The following is a 17,338-nucleotide window of genomic DNA, read 5'->3' on the forward strand; positions in this document are numbered from 1 at the left end:
GTCGCTGACATTGTTTTACAGGATTTGGCATTGAATCAGATTCTGATCTTATTTTTAACCATGTCTGTTGTGTGACGCCTCAATGTTTTTAATAGTCCTGAGTCTGACTCAATTTGACATCAAATCAAATGGATACGGGATTGTATTATTACAGTTTTGTTAAAGTGTCCCCAGAAGGTCTAAAATGATAAATATAGACTTTGTTTCAGATGTCCAGGATGGTGTGATACTTTCAGTGCTACACAAACATGACCTCTGAAACAACAGCAAATTACACAATTATTTGTGAAAAATATTTAATGTAACTAAAATGAGCAACCTTATAACATTAAGTCAAAGTGAATATTCCATTTGGATCATTTTAAGTTAAAAATAACTATGCCTTGGATCTTTTATAGTGTCTTTCAAAATTCTCAAAGAACTTTACACTTTCCAATCTTTAATTTACTCCACACACTTGGTACTACCAATTACCACAGTAGCCACAGCTGCCCTTGGGCATGAATGGCCTCAACAACCACGACCAATCATTCAACCCATTTCATGTGGGCAAAAAATCATGATTTTATCACAATTATACAATTAATACAGTATCTTATCTGCTATGAAGGGGTATCTAAAGCCTGCTGAGTTTACACTTCACTGTAGTTGGTCAAATCCACTCACTTATGACAGAAGCTGACCAATAGGAGTAGGTGGGGAAAAGCATTGTATTTAGCTGCATTAAACAAAGGCACAACACCCATATGCACTGGTTCAACCTGGTATCAAACTCGTTGGGTTTACTGTGGTTGGTTCTAGAATGCCTCGTCTTATTGGGAGTAGAGTAGTTTTCTTTTTTTAACTGTCAAAATCTGGATGTTTTGACATTATGGTTAATATCTAATTACAGGAACCATCATGAAACAAGTGTCATTAAATAACATTTTCTGTTTCAGCAAAAATTAGCTATTTAGTTTAGTATAAAAAGATGGTGGCATTCTTCAAACACGAGGCACAACTGTTATAATTTGAAAGGACATTAAAGCACAAGATGGCAAATTTGACAAATTATAATGTTCAAAATATTAACATAGATATTGCTTTCAAAAAACAGGGTATTGCACATTGAGTGTTCATGCCCCTGCCAATGCCTTTCAACTGAAATTATGATCTACATATTGTGAACCTATTAGAACCAATATACAAGCCTATAAAAACCCTCAACACTTCAGTAGTAAGACTCCACTGCTGTCAGTTTGTTTTACGATTCCTAGAAGCAGCATGTATCATTTGTGATATCCTGCAACATGATGGCATCATGTCTGCTCAGTAAAAGATGCATTAAAGCTCAAGTCTTCCCATATTAAGGCAAGCGGGACAGTTTTTTTGGATTGACCTTGCTCAGTCTCTCCTGAAGTGGAAAACACTATGTCCTAGCTCCACCAGCGCCCCTCCCAGCAGCACCCAGAGCGGCACACACACCACGCTGACCCACATGTCCGTGAGCCTCTCCAGTCTGCAGCACAGAAACAGACAAAAGGCCAGCTTCAACAGTAGAGCCATGAGGTACCACAACCTCCGCACCAGGCTCTGCTCGCCCTCCCGCGGCTCAAAGTCAGTCTTGCACCGCCCCGCCATCTTTACTACTAGCATGAGGATGAGGAAGGTGTCGAAAGTCCACACGGGGAGGAAGATAAGAAACCAGTTCCAGTGGATTTTAGAGTCCAGCTTGAGGACCAGCATGATGAGGAACATGAGAGCAAAGACCCAGGAGAGCAGGACGCGCTGGGCCAGGGACATCTTCATCTACAAACAGGGCGCACTGCCAGGTTCAACAACAACAAGAGAGGAGACTGAAGGTGTTGCAAGCAGAGGAGTGGGACACAGCAGGGCAAACCCAAATGATCTGAAAACAAGACGGAGAGTACAAATGTTACACAAATGTGTTTATTTGACATCTACAGGGGGTGATGAATATATTGTCCACCTCAAATGTACAGGGCTAAGTGCATATGAGAGCTCAGACTATTTCAGATTTTGTTTAACATTTTGCCAATTTTTTCCTGTTACTTCCTGGTTTGACATGAGCAGCAGATGTGACAGAGGTAGAGATAATGCCACAACTGTTACCTAGCAACAATACAATAAACAAGGACAGAAAGCAATGAATACCCAATGGTTATAATTTGACAAAATTATATTATTCAACCTAAATTGTCAGAAAAAGGTAAATTGTCCCTACATTCTATGGGATGTCGCTTATTGATAAAATAACTCACCTAGAACGCACCTCTACTTTTATTTTTAACATTTTCTTCACAAACTGTCACTGGATTGATCCAAACCTACGATAGATATTTACTTAAAGTGCAATTCCACCAATCAAAGACATCGTTTGAAAAATAAGACCTATCTTATGCTCTTTAAGAAAATACATGTTTAAACGTTTTATAATTTAAGCATTACTAAGGGAGATAAGATGGGACGAGCAAGCAAATATATGTTTGGAGTATGTACACATCGCATCATATTTATTACCTAGTAAACAAAGATGTGACACATCTTATCCACTACCACCAGAGAAACAACTTCTGCTCTCCAACAGTTTACAGCTAAATAACATTAGCCTTAAAACAGGACAAAAGTGTCTTACCAGTTACAATCGTTCCCACAAGTGCTCAGTTCACAACTAAGCTAGAAAAAAATACAGATAACATCATAATTACTCAAATCAAATAGGTGTTTTAATCAGGGATCAGCCCGTGCTTGAGTTCATGTTGTGAACTTAGCGTTAGCGTTAGCATTAGCTCACTCGCAGTTTCCGGTCCAATGTAAGTGCGTTCTTTCGAAATAAAAGCATTATTATAGTGGTAAAATACATAAGCTTTTTCTACCTGCTTTATTATGAAGTGTGAATGCTCTAGTCTTCTCTAAACAGAACTGTTATGGTCACAAATAAAAACAAAACTAAAGTGACAACAAAAAGCTATAACCTATGCAAATGTATGTCGGTGTAATCCCTCATTCGTCCAGGCGTGTTCCATAGTAGAAATGCAAACTCTACTATGCAAATGTACTGGGAGCTCCTCTGTACAATTTGCTCAGAATTATTACTGATAGAAGATTTTCTGATGAAACAAATGACTAGAGACTACTATCACAAAGTCATTGATTTTTACTGGGCAAGTTTAATACAAAGTACAACTTAGTAGACATAAAGATTGTCAAAAAAAGTAATGTACAAAACACTTGAGGTAAAACATCATTTAAAAAGATTATCTTAAAAAGCCCTTATTAAAAGTGTGTTAGGTAAAAGCTGACGTTACACCATCTAATTATAAAAAAAAAAATCAAGAAAAAAAGCACTTTTATATACATTATAGTGGTGATGCAAAATACAGTGTGTGACACGACATTCAATCAAATCATTCTTGTCGTACAAATATAAACAAGATCTTGTACAAAGCTCACAATACTAGAGAGCAAATGTGGTCACTTAGTTATAGAAGCTTTTGCATTAAGACCCTAAGAGCGCTGGCAAAAAAATAATAATTATAATCTGACGTTTTACAAAAGTGAAAATAAAAAAGTATAAATAAATAAGTTGAAAAGTAATTTGTAGTTAGGAATACATAACGTGTTTCCTATGTTGATTTTATCAGCCATTGTTTTAATGTAAACATGCTGTTGTGTGAAAACCTTATATTTACTATATTCTTTACTAAGTTGCTTTTGGAGTACCGGAAGTGTGAAATAGTAAATGTACCTCTTATCATAGTAGCAAACCATGTTACAACTGCACAGATGGAGTTTCAACTTCTTACTGATGTTTCAAGTGTTTTATTTGATCTACAAAGTTTTCACACATCAGAGAATGCACTTGAAACTCCTATGTACTTCTTTTGCGCACAACTGAAATTATAAAAGGTACCGGCCAGGCGAGTGCAGTAGTGGTAAATCATATCTGTAGAATGGAATACACACTGGGATTGGTTTCCTTAAGGCAATCACAGCTACACAATGCTCTGCCTGCTCTCACGGCTGTATCCAAGAGCCTCTGACGGGTGAAGAGGGAAGTCGATAAAGATCCCCTCGGAGTCCGAGTCGGCGGATTCCAGCACTTGCCCGATGATGGTCTCGGGGCTGGAGGATTCGCTGGGCGGGGTGGAGGATGCGCCCTTGCTCAGGTCAGTCATTGTTGTGGTGGCCTCAGTGCCATGGAGGGGCCCTGAGGAGTGAAGAGGAAGGATTGAGGAAGATGAGAGCGGGAGGGCCAGGTTCGTGCTGGTTCCTGCTTGTACAAGTCCTACAAAGGAAAAAAAAACAGACAAAGGTTAGCCTCAAGTGGGTTACATTTACTTCAGTCATGTCTTGATCACCCTATGATTTAATCACCCTATGATTTAATTGTAGGGTATGTAACCTTTGCTCTTACTGTTTAAAAAAGGAACTACATTCAAATCTGCACCTGTGTTGCCAGTGTCTTAACGTGCAGATAGAGACACATCCAGTGCTCATGTTCGGCTCAGAATCTACAGAGCTGCAGCTTTAGGTAGTGACCATTCAGATAAGAAAGGATGCATAGATTTAAACACACTGGATTTAGTCATTGAAACTGGCAACACAAATGAGAGACTCGGGTGAGACTCACTTCAATCTTAAGAACCAAAAGATCAAATGAAAACATCAACAGTTGACCATCATGTCCGATGTTTTTTGTAATTAAATCAACATAACATCAGTAGAAGCAATATTTGATTTGAAAATGTTTTACCGCATATCTGAGGACAAAGATACGTCATGTTTATGACATTTGTAAAAACTAATTCTACATACACTATCTTTGATTATTTTTAAAATTTCCCCACAATACATTTTACTTAAAAATCTTGAAGCAACAACACTGTTACTGGAGTTTACTTGTTGCAGTACAGTATAGCTTTGAAAAGTGTTCTATTATTTAATTTGACAAATGTTACATCAGTTTTGTATTTTACAGCCACATTGAATTCGAATGGCTTCTAAATATCATATATATATATATATATATATATATATATATATATATATATATATATATATATATATATATATATATATACCATATATACCATATATACCATATATACCATATATATGTATATATATCATCATTTCTAAGCAACTAAAACTTAAATGAAAATACTGCTCTACACACCAAACTGAGCTAAGCCCATTGGAGTTGGTGTCATTACCATTGAACTGGGGGCCCACACACAGCCTGTTGGAGGAGCTAGACAGTTCAGATCCCGGGATCCGGTCAGTGTAGACGAGACCTTGTTTCTCCAGGCAGGATATGATCTCACAGGCCGAGTGGCGCCGGATCCCTCCACTGCCAACTGAACTGGAATCTGGGTCATACTCGGCCACCGGGGTCAGGAGCAGGGGAATGTTGTAGCTTTTTGACCGCACCACCGGGTTCTTGGACAGTTGATCAGCAGACTTGGCCAGGCCCCATGGTAAACGCTTCTCTGTAGACAGGAGATGTAAAGATACAATGCATGTGAGTGATGCTGCCACGGACCTCGGTTTAGTTTGGTCAGTCAAGTAATACTTAAGTCACAGAAAAGAATATGTTTTCATAAATTTGTTTTTCAAATTGTTGGAAGTAAAGTTTAAGCTGTAAGATTTGTCCTCTGCATCAAGTGAGCAAGTCTTTAGAAAATCCTTAGAAATCCTCCTCACATCAACATAGGGTAATTGTTGACACAAAAATAATTGCTGTAGTCAGCACAGTCCTCATTCTCTGTGCTGCTTCTCCTTAAAACAAACACATGGTCATACACTGTAAACTGTCTAAAGTTAAGCAGAAGAATAAATAAATACACTCTCGTTTCCCATCCTTCTCAGCCCAGTTACAGTTCCACTGCAGCAGCAGAACCATCAGGTCTGAGCAGCTGCCGTCACCTAAACATAAATGTTTTCTTAATAAATAACTTCTATATCTAAATCATACCTGAATTATACTTTTTAATCATGAGACCCATCTCAGCAATTCACAAAAACATGTTTAGTAATTCCAAGTTTGTGGCGCTGTGAGATGTAGCTGTAGCTGGAGTAAACAAGAAACTGGTTTTATGGTCAGCTTTTTCTGCGTTTATTTAATTTCTCTACACTGAGTTTTAACCTGTTTTTTGTAATTGGGTTTGGCTGACGTTATATGCATCATGCACTGGAAATATAAGATGTTCAGTCTTGGCCTTCTCAGTCTCTCAGCTCAACATATTAAGTTAACATCACTGGAAATACGACGGTTCATCACAAGATCAAGTCAGCGTTTGGAGAGAAATTATAATGATATGTTAATATTTGCTTTTTGCCGTTTCATGTTTACCTGAGTCTTTGTTCTCTCTAATCCAATCATCTCGCTCAAAAGCATTCTGAGAGTCCAAAGTGGGCAGTATAGTGCACCTTTCAAGTCTAAAAAATGGAATGAATGCAATGTTGGCTAAAATCCCGTTGAGGACTTGGCCTAGTGAGCGCACCTTGTAAGAGCTCCTTTGTTCTCCCTGTGCAGAACGATAGTATCCCTTTTACCTAAAACGCAGCAGTTGGCTTCCACACCATCTCCGGAGTACAGTCCATGTGTGCCAAGGAAGGGCGACACCACCATCTGAACCAGGGACTCCAGCCTCAGGTATTCCTCACTGATACCACGAGAGTCATGCACCCCCTGACAAAAGAATGTGCATGTGAAGTCAACGATCAGCTCATTTACAAATACATCCAAATGGAAATACATGAAAGTAAGACCATACAGTATTAACTGTTTTGCTAATGGGATGTTATACTCCCAGATGAGGCCAGGAGGCAGTAGATTTGAAGTGGAGTAGATTACAATACTTAACTTGTCTGTACTTACCAGCAGGAGTAAAAGCAGTTTTATTTTTTTTTGCTGATATTATTACATTACCGTACATTATTACATCAATAATATATCTTACAGTTAAAAAAACAGAGAAATCACCTATAATTTGGTGTAGATATAATTATTCTAATATAAACATCAGGCTCTATTTTCAGTTGTGTTCGAATCAGGCTCATAATGTTTTTCCCTCAACAGAGTGTTTTCTCAAGTATTTTAACATTAAAGTCTGACTCACGTCCAGCAAACCTTCTGAGCATAATAGGTTAATTCTGTAATCTGTAGAAGCCTGACAAAGGCAAAGTAAACATATTTAGTCAAGGTTAGATCATACAGGCCTATGTTTTAACCAAGGCATATCAAATGAAAATGAACAGCTACAGTTAGTTCTTGACTATAACGGTGTAACTTTTTAAACTTTGAAGTAGCTCTGACGGAAAACAAGGAAACAGTCTAATATAAAATAAACTGTCTATGTGGCCATTATGTTTCACCTTTGCCATTTTCATTACTATTATTAACCTGGGAAAAGGATTCTGTGCGCTTAAAGCACTTAACACTTAGTTATATATGCATCCGGCTAATTTGCATATCAATATAAACTTTGTGCATGTGCTGGGATCGTTTCCTCGTATCGTCTCTCATGGCGACGGAGGGGCAAGACCCCAAATGAATGAGCTCTGTCAATGTGAGTGCTAAGAGTTCAGCAAATTAAATCTAAAAAGTACACAGTCCGGCACAATTAAGATAAATTAAGAGTCTTCGGTGATGGTTTGTGTCTAGAGTAAATTATTTAAGTGGGATTACTTTTCTGTGCGTAAGGTGGAGCAACTTTCACTCCTGCTTACCAGACAAAATAACCTTTGTATTTACATAAAAACTAGTTATTATTAAATCTTTAATTATTTGTATCACTCTTTACAAAATAACACCTATCTGTAATCTATGTGTACTTTTGTTAGGCCATTTCATTCTAAACCCATGCAAACTAATGAAAATTGATATCTGAAATAGATACAAACATAAATAAATAAAATCATATGGAATTAATTGTAGTACTTAATGTGTTATGAAAAGCGATTATTTTGCTAATCAATTAATCTAGTGACTATTCTTTCTATTGACACGATTGCGAAAAGGAAAATATGAGTTTCTCACAAAACTTGAATCTAAAGCCACCAAGAGGTACCTGATCAAAAACATGAATTTGACGTGTTGTTTGTGTCATTTTGATGTAATTACTGCTCTGTTTTGGTTATAAAACCTCTTCTCTCAGCACACGACATGTTTAGGAGTATGGATTTGATGTATAAGTCTTTTTTCAACCTTAGACAAGATAGATTACAAATTTACATTTAAAACATGGTTAACATTTAACATTTAGCAAAACAAATACTGTAGTATATGGCTGTTTTTGCAATATATAATTTTGATGCTATAAAATTCTAACCATAAAGTAACCTGCAGTATTTATCAAAGGCTCCACACTGACTGGGCAGTACGTCCGAACAGAGAAGGCTAGAGAGGGTCACCTGCAGAATGAGCAGCATCTGAGTGACCGAGGGGGGCACACGGGCCCGAGGTCTGGACAGAGCCTCCTCCAGCTTCACACTCAGGACTATGGTGTTTCTGAAGTGCAGCAGCGCCAACTGTCTGACCGACGGCTCTTTACCCTGGCAAATACAACGTAATGTACAGATAAATGAACAAAGGTTGGTACGTAGGGCGGCAAAGACAACTCATACTTGAAGAACAAAAGAAAACACGAGTACAATACTTCCAAAACGCTAGCAAGGTAAATGTATGTAAATATTACTAACTGATAATACCTGCTGCATTCAAATACAGGTGTTGAGTTATTGTGTGAAGGCTCTGTACCTGCACTGGGTGAAAGATGGCCTGAAGCATCGAGAGGACGTCACAGAAGAAAAAATCCCACGTTTCTGCCAGTGAGTCCAGCAACTTTTGACCTGTATAAACATATTGCAGTCAATTTGGATGTTTTTTTTATTTTAAAGCTGGGAATGGAGCTTTGTACCTTCGTAGAATCGTATCTTGTCTCGAAGGATGACCATGCCTTTTGTGAGCAGCTGATTCTGTAAAAGAGAATTCCAGGTTTAAATTGCAATTGGCTGTATTAGCTTTTCTGGACAGTTGGTTTTGTTTCAACATTTTATAATAGTTACTTTGGGCTCCAAGTTGAGTACACCAATATCAATTAAATGTATGAATAAATGTGTAATTTATGTCAACATTTTTGTCATTATTTCAAAACATGAATGGCTTTTCGATAGGTTGACTGTACAGATATAGAGCAAAGGATTATGGGCCATGTAAAGCTATCGATAGTATCATAAATGTTGTTTAGAAGATATGCCAAACATCTACTGAATACCTTTTATATTGTTTATAGCAACAACAATAAAGTTACAAAAAGAGCTGATTAAAAATAAAATGAAGGTGATATTTCTGCACTTTTGTGATTCATTTTACAGACATTTCATATCTTTCTGAAAATGAAACCTCAACTAATACATTTAAAGACATGTTTTAACACATTTTCGTTGGATATACATAATAATATTGTCTGACTATTGTTATCAGGATCTAGAAAACAATGCATCTTTTTCCCAGACATTTGATAATCTCCCACTATTTAATCTTTTAGGCATTTTTCCTAAACTACTGCCTGTTACCTGTAAGTATTCAGTGAAGAATGATCCCAGCTCAGTTTTCAGGAGATGCCTGCAAACAAATAACAATGTTGTTTTTAACATTATTCACATTTATAACACATTTATAATAACGTGACTCAACACAACTGTGGGAAAATGTGCCCTTTGATGCTTTTTCTACATGCTATTAATGGGACACGAGAGCAGTACAAAAGGCTGGAAACACTGAACACCTGCGCTGTTTCCTGTGTAGTAAAAAATAACTGTCAGCTTCCTTGTGTGTTCTGCTGATGAAACCTCTCTTTCTGCGAGTGTGTGGTCAGAGAAGTGGACTGGTGTAGGGAGATGATGAAATGATATCTGACCTAAGAGAGCACATGACCGCTCAGGCACAAAACCCTACACACAAACTAACCCATTCATAAAAAAGCCTCTTGGGCAGAACACATAAATGGTAAATAGACTAGAATAGATACAAATAAGATCAGGCTGTTTTGTTTTGTATGTGTTTCTCAGAGGCATTTTGTGCGGCTCACCGGACGCCTTCGTTCAGGGCGTAGAGTTCGTTATCAGCCAGGCCCTTCTTCTGGAAGACGGCGATGACAGCGTTGTGAATGCTGCAAATAAAAATGACAACGTGACATGAGATGAACTATGCACATTACGGTATTTCAAAAGTGGGAAGGGAAAATGGAAAGAGGTGTTGAAATTTGTAGTAATATAATAATTAGGCCTGTCACGATAACACATATTGAAGTGTGATATTTTGAAATGCCACGAGACAATAAACTTTAAGCTCCAACAACAGTAAAGCCTTCTCTAAATGTCAAATATCATACAAGGGGCGGCACTAAATAAATAGCAGAAATAAACACTTTCATAATGAGTCAGTAACTATAATTAGATATAAAAGTGACAAAACATTTCCAAAGAAAAATATTGTCCCATCATTTATTGAAGGATAAGTCCATATAGTAATGATCATGACAGGTCTAATATAGATAAATATGTAAGAACATGTTTCAATGTTGATAATTATCGGTATGTGTCTTTGACGTGTGTTTAACTGTGTTAGCAGTTCTTTGGTGGATAATGTTGTTTATAAAGTTATTCATAAAAATACATTAAAAAGTATCCAACAACCCTCACGTATTTATTCCCATTATACTAATGGGTCAGGACCCTAACCCTATGTTACAATTGCAAAATTATACCTTTTTGGCAGTTAACAAAACTGTTATGTGTGTCTGAACTAGGGGAGTCTTATTTTCTTTCATTCTATAGATTACTGTTCCAATAGTATGTGACCAGCTTTAAACATTCATAAAATGCACTATACATTTAACAGATTGTATTTAAATGCTAACATTTCAATGTCTAGTTTTTATTCCTTATGATTAATTTGTCACTTAATAATCAGGATTACAGATTAACCAAATAATCTTGACATCTCTAGTCTTGACCTTAAACAATGATCTACTTTGGACAAGCTTTATGTACCTACTTACTTTCCATCCCGAGACCTACGTAGTCCTTTACTTTATCTCAAGTAGGCATTCCTTTGTGACTTACTCCAGCTGTTTACGCCACCTCAGAAGCTGCCACTTTGACACATGACTGATGTCAACACATTTGCCCGTTTGGTAAACTCTGCGTACCTGTTCCATGTGGCGTTTGCCCCGGCCCTCTTCTGCTTCTCCCCTCTGTCCTCTGGTGAACTCTTCTCACTCTTCCCCAGCTCGCTCAGGCTTGGAGAGCTCATCAGCTTCAGCCGGTGCAGGGTCCTCATGGTGGAACGAGAGAAGACACGCACAAAATACACTTAGAACTGGATCAGAGGCAGGCAGAAAGAAACCAGGTCAGGCGGTGAGCTGCTGCATGAATGGGATGGAAGGCGATCACTGCAGGGGAACGCAGGAGTGGAAAAGTGAAAGAAAAAACATGCACAAGAACTGCACGAAAAAAACAGCGGTTTGAGGCCAGTGACAAGTAGGACGGAATGATGCGCTCGGGTATGGAGGGGGGCGTGTTAAGAGCGGAGAGGGCGGGGCCAAGCAGAGAGGAATAGAAGTGTCAGATTTGGAGAAACAATAGCACATGCTCTGATGGGGCCACGCCGCTGTACAATAGAAGGCATTGAAGCAGGAGAGGAATATATGTATGCAGGGTACAGATGCCAGTGGAAGTGCCGCCTAAGCACTCCCGAGTCTGTCACTGTGTGTGTGTGTGTGTGTGTGTGTGTGTGCGCGTGTGTGTGTGTGTGTGTGTGTGTGCGTGCGTGCGTGCGTGTGCGTGTGTGTGTGCGCGTGTGTGTGTGTGTGTGCGTGAGGAGGAGGAGGAAGTCCGACAGCTTATTCATAACAGCAACAACAAGAATAGGAAGCGTTGGTACAATGTGTGACACTGAAGAGGGGTTCCTGCTCCTGTTATCAATGCCATCGTGCTTGGTTTGTAAAAAGAGAATGTATTTAATTATATAGAAATATTGTTTGCAAAATATATTGTTTCTAGTAAAAAATGATGTAGAGTTGATTAAAAAAAAGAAAAAAGTAATGTTCGAGGTGATATTTCTGCACTTTTGTGATTTTGTAGAGGTTTTGTTTTAATGCATTACTGTTGGATTAACATAACAATGAATGACTATTGTTATCAGGATGCTCCAGAGATATTCATTTTGCTCAATGCCCATCCATAAACTGTCGTAGGTTTATATATCTCATGTGTCTATGAGATCACAACGATAAAATAATGCAGATTTTTCCATGCTCAATTTTGAAAAACATCATTACAATTGTCACTTGCATCATCTGTAAACAGTATGTGCTCATGTCTTCCACGTCCGCTTTTGGTATTTTTTCTCTATCCTTTGTTTCTGCTTCTGTTTAGTTAATTTCCCAACCTGTATCTTTTCTTTTGTTCTCACCATCGTCTGTCATATTTCTTCTGTTCGACCTATCTGCGCCTTTCCACTTATTTCTTTATTCTATAATGTATTTATTTACGTTTTTCATTTTTCCCTTTTCTTTCAATAGTAATATGTGTCATTATTTATTCTTACCCAATTGTTATTTTTATTATTACTGCTATAATATGGAGATTATTTTCAGTACTCATTTCTTTCTTTTCTTTTGTTTAATTATTCTTTTTATTGTGTTTTAAATATTGTTATTAAGAGATGTGATATGAGCAGGCAACAAATTAATAAAATAAAACGAAAAACTACAAAAAAAACTGCAATTTTACACTAGTTCCTACTACCACATGATATTTACAATTTGCCTGAATTACTTAAACACATAATTAGCTGTAATATTTTAATACAACTGTCAATCCATATATGTAAAGACTGCACTAAATGTCTGTTTGTCATTTTTATAGCGCAAGAAAATATGATATATATATATATATATATATATATATATATATATATATATATATATATATGCCTTTACAGCAATAAGTGTTTGTTGCACCATGAGATCTCTAATACAATCTATGCTCCTGACGATGGATGTGTTGTTTGTGTCAAGATTATACAATAACTAAAGCATTTCATACTCTACTGCACTTTCTCTGTACTTTTCCTCTGTCATCATTAATAGGTAAACACTATAAGCTGCAACTGTCATTTCATTAGTAATCGATCTCCAGCTGTCCTGAACCGAACCCTGTCTAATACAAAACACAGACTGCACCACCTCAAAAGGATCAACAATTCACGTTTGTTTGTGTTAATAATAGGGATGGTCCAAATATGGATTAACTTTTTAGCAGATGCCGATATTAGACGTGCGGTCATGGCTGATAATATGATATTTGCCCAAGATTTATTGCCACATAGTTCCACAAATTTAAGTTAACGTGTGGTTGAGTTCACACCTGTTTAAATGTATTTTCTCAGATATAAGATACTTGTTGTAATTGATTGTGTAAACACAAAGCCATTTCCATTCAAATTAGAAAAATCATTAGCCAAAAAACATAAATATCAGCCCAATGTCAGTAATCCCTCGGAATTAGCAATATTGATATATGCACCAATTTATCATCCAAAAAAAAAATATTTCTAATACTTGAAATTAGAATGAATATTGCTATTTTTCATCACCTTAAATAATTTAAGAATAGGGATGTCAAGATTATTCAGTTAAGCGATTATTGTGATTATTCATGAAAAAATTATAATTGTGACCAGTTTTTAGAAGCAAAAATAGGTAACTAAATACTTTTCAGCTCAATCAGTTCAGTGCAATCTATACTCTAAAGTAAACCTGAGTGTAAAAAGCTTTTATATCTGGCTGTTTATGTTAACTTAACTTAATTACTTAACTTTATCATTCAATAATCATAACATTAAACATTTTTACTGCGACATTATGTGTTGATCCTTATTTAAGAGTGGAATTTTGATGCCTGATCTAGCAAAATAGTTATAATTTTCCCCACTGAAACATATACAGATTTCTCTCTACATCAAACTGATTTACATCCATTAATAATACATACGATTGATGTACAACAATCCAGTGAGCATGTATAGAAATAGCTTCTTTTATTCCTCCTAAAAAGTCATTGAAGTCAACCTAAACAGACGCCCACATCCCACTTTTACACACAGAAACCAGCTTAAGTCAGTACAGCGCTGGGAAATCAGTCAATCAAGAATCCCTCCAGGAGATAATTATCGTTAGGTCAACATGCACTGAAAGCGATGTTCGATAGTTAATTAAATCTCTGGAGAGCAGGGATAGTGGTGGTGAGGTAAATGCTAATGTATGTTTCATGATTTTGCCCGGATGTGGTGAGATGTGCGTCACTCTTGTGCAGGATCTGATGGAGCTCACCTGCGGATCGGGTGATCACTGCCTCCGTCCAGGTCCGGGCTGGGGGGTGGAGCCGAGAAGGTGCTGAAGTTAAGGGACAGAGGCCTGGGCGAGGTCCGCGAGGCATGTCTCCGCCGAAGTCCGTCAAGCATCTGCACGTAAGACGAAGTATGGATCATTAAAGATTAATTAAATGATGTGAAATCCCAGTGTCCTTCGTACAAGTACATTCACATGTTATATATTGTTCACATGTAATGGCACAAGTATACCTCATTTACATATACATAGTAAAAAGAAAACAAGAAATAAAGGCTGAATATTTAGTATCGTCCGCCTACACAAACACACACCTGCTGCACATACATATTCAACAGTACAATCACACCACATATTAGCAAACATCCACCATTTGTCCATGTTTCCAGAAGATTACAAATCATTTTGGCCATTTTAGCTTGAAATGGAACCAACTACAACTTTCAACCACAAACACCCTGATTTCCATTATAGTCTTGAGCAGGATGTTTCATCTACATACATTGTAAACCCACAACGATACTTAAAAACTGTGCAAAGACTATCCAGTCCAGAAGGTCCATAACATTAAAGCAGACATATTGTGCTTTTCTTCATGTTCTTAGTATTGAACTATGACATAAGTAGATCATAATTTGATCTTCATTTTTTGTTCATTGGAAAGTGCAATATTGATTTAAAACGCTTTAGTAATAGAAACAGGTCCATTGACGTCCTGTTCACAACTGCAGAAGCGCCGCCTCCTCACAGTGACGTTTCACCCCAACAAGCAGTGGATTGTATTTTTTTTTAAAGTGGCTACGTGACAATTTAGAACCTACATGTAATACTTGAAATCTTAATATTTATTTATTTAAAAATCCCAACTAAGGGAACAAGGATGCGGGCGAGGATGGGGGGTAGGTGAAAACAGGAATTCTCTGAGCACTCAAGCCTCAGTTGCACGACAATACACGATCACTCAAACATGCAGGAATCAATCGAAATACAACTATCAGTAAACGAATGATGCGGAAACGCTGTTGTAACAAGGTCATGGGCTCAAACGACAAATAATATAATGTTTCAAAATGTAACAGCAGGCTTGAAAACAACAGTTTATCAGTCACTCATTGCAGGCTACAAAAAACAGTCTTGGCTGCATGTGCAACGCTCAATTCTGTTACCTGCTATTACAACATAATAGCACTTTGAAAACACTCCTCTCTAACCCTTCCATACACACAGATTAGACCAAACCAACTGCATATTGTCTACCTAATTCCTTTAAAACCCACGCATGATGTTGTAATATGGCATTACAGGAGCAGAGCCTTCATTTGGGTGACTCCCCATAGAAACCTACTGTACACATCATAACAAAGCACCCTCGCCTGGTCAGGGGGGAGAACAGCAGTCTGGGGTGTCACTGCTCAGACAAAGCCACGCCAGGTTCTCCCACACGCCACCCACGAGTGTTCAAAAGGCTCGTGTGTGTGCGTGTCCGAGGGCTGCGTGTACAGTAGACTCCCGCAAACAGACGCAGCAGACAACACGCTGCGTGCTCCAGACGTGCCATGATGCCACAGCAGTCTGGGCAAAGCGTCCAGCCACCCCACCCCCTCCACCGCCGCGTCTTCTCCTGTGCGTCTCTTTCACTCTCATATCGATTTGACTTCATTCTTCTATTGATAAACGCCCTTGACGCCGGCTCCTATTGGCGCGGCAGCGGCGCGTCTCCGGGGCAGAGCCGCCGCGCCGTGCGTACGTGGAGCTGCCCTGTTTTCCCCATCTACCTGTGGGGAACCAGCACGAGCACACGCGGGGCTAACGTGGCACACGCGCGGTGCCCGTCCAGAGCTGACCTGTAGAAGGCAGGATTGGCACCACAATAGCCCAAAAGTTGACAATAACAGGCTCCTTCATCCCGCCCGCCGTGTCCCGTGTACCCGCCGTGTCCCGTGTACCCACCGTGCCGTGTCCCGTCGAGTTCCTCCGCGGCGGAAACGCTCATGTATCACCAATGGAAAGTATGTGGTATCCAGCGGTTCATCCGATCACAGCCTGGGCACTCGTGTTCCGTTCTCCCGCGGCCGCAGAGCGCAGTGTCCCGGGTGTGAGGAGCACGGTGAGGGGTCCGGTGGGCGCAATGGTAGTGGGACTCATTCATGAAGCACGCACGGGGAAGGCTCGGCTCGCTCGCCCTGCTGTGCCGATGTGGTGCTCTGCCTGGTGCTCTGCCTGGTGCTCTGCCTGGTGCTCTGCCTGGTGCTCTGCCTGGTGCTCTGCCTGGTGCTCGCTGCCTCGTTGCTCGCCCCCGCTTTGTTTTGACGAGATGCAAAGGACCTGGGCTCGTGCACGTGGCTGCGAGCACCACGCGCACGCGCATAGTGTTATAAATGTGTATTTGTGTGTGTGTGTGTGTTTGTGTGTGTGTGTGTTTGTGTGTGAGTGTGCGTGTCTGTGTGTGTTTGTGTGTGTGTGTTTGTGTGTGAGTGTGTTTGTGTGTGAGTGTGCGTGTCTGTGTGTGTTTGTGTGTGTGTGTGTTTGTGTGTGAGTGTGCGTGTCTGTGTGTGTTTGTGTGTGTGTGTGTGTGTGGGTGAGTGTGTGTGTGTGTGTGTCTGTGTGTGTGTGTGGGTGAGTGTGTGTGAGTGTCTGTGTGTGTGTGTGTGTGAGTGTGTGTGTCTGTGTGTGTTTGTGTGTGTGTGTGTGTGTGTGTCTGTGTGTGTTTGTGGGTGTGTGTGTGGGTGAGTGTGTGTGTGGGTGTGTGTGTGTGTGAGTGTCTGTGTGTGTGTGTGTGTGAGTGTGTGTGTCTGTGTGTGTTTGTGTGTGTGTGTGTGTGTGTGTGTGTCTGTGTGTGTTTGTGTGTGTGTGTGTGTGTGTGTGTCTGTGTGTGTGTGTGTGAGTGTGTGTGTCTGTGTGTGTTTGTGTGTGTG

The 17,338-nt window shown here is 39.2% G+C and overlaps 2 protein-coding genes across 2 annotated transcripts; both read right to left on the reverse strand.

Annotated features, from left to right (window-relative positions):
• Nucleotides 1-364: 364 nt before the first annotated feature.
• tmem60 (transmembrane protein 60) lies at nt 365-2,788 on the reverse strand. Its single transcript, XM_072435859.1, has 2 exons — nt 2,636-2,788; nt 365-1,888 (listed from the first exon to the last, which is right to left on the reverse strand). The coding sequence occupies exon 2, from the start codon at nt 1,786-1,788 to the stop codon at nt 1,384-1,386; it is 405 nt and encodes a 134-aa protein (XP_072291960.1). The 5' UTR covers nt 1,789-1,888; nt 2,636-2,788; the 3' UTR covers nt 365-1,383.
• Nucleotides 2,789-3,142: 354 nt separating this feature from the next.
• Nucleotides 3,143-16,621, reverse strand: prr5a (proline rich 5a (renal)). Its single transcript, XM_072435137.1, has 11 exons — nt 16,374-16,621; nt 14,406-14,536; nt 11,220-11,345; nt 10,098-10,178; nt 9,583-9,631; nt 8,925-8,982; nt 8,765-8,856; nt 8,419-8,559; nt 6,559-6,694; nt 5,217-5,492; nt 3,143-4,288 (listed from the first exon to the last, which is right to left on the reverse strand). The coding sequence occupies exons 2-11, from the start codon at nt 14,534-14,536 to the stop codon at nt 3,996-3,998; spliced, it is 1,383 nt and encodes a 460-aa protein (XP_072291238.1). The 5' UTR covers nt 16,374-16,621; the 3' UTR covers nt 3,143-3,995.
• Nucleotides 16,622-17,338: the final 717 nt, after the last annotated feature.

Source organism: Eucyclogobius newberryi, unplaced genomic scaffold (assembly GCF_026437365.1).
Source record: "Eucyclogobius newberryi isolate DKJ021-1_F unplaced genomic scaffold, fEucNew1.0.hap1 SCAF_7, whole genome shotgun sequence".
NCBI lineage: Eukaryota > Metazoa > Chordata > Actinopteri > Gobiiformes > Gobiidae > Eucyclogobius > Eucyclogobius newberryi.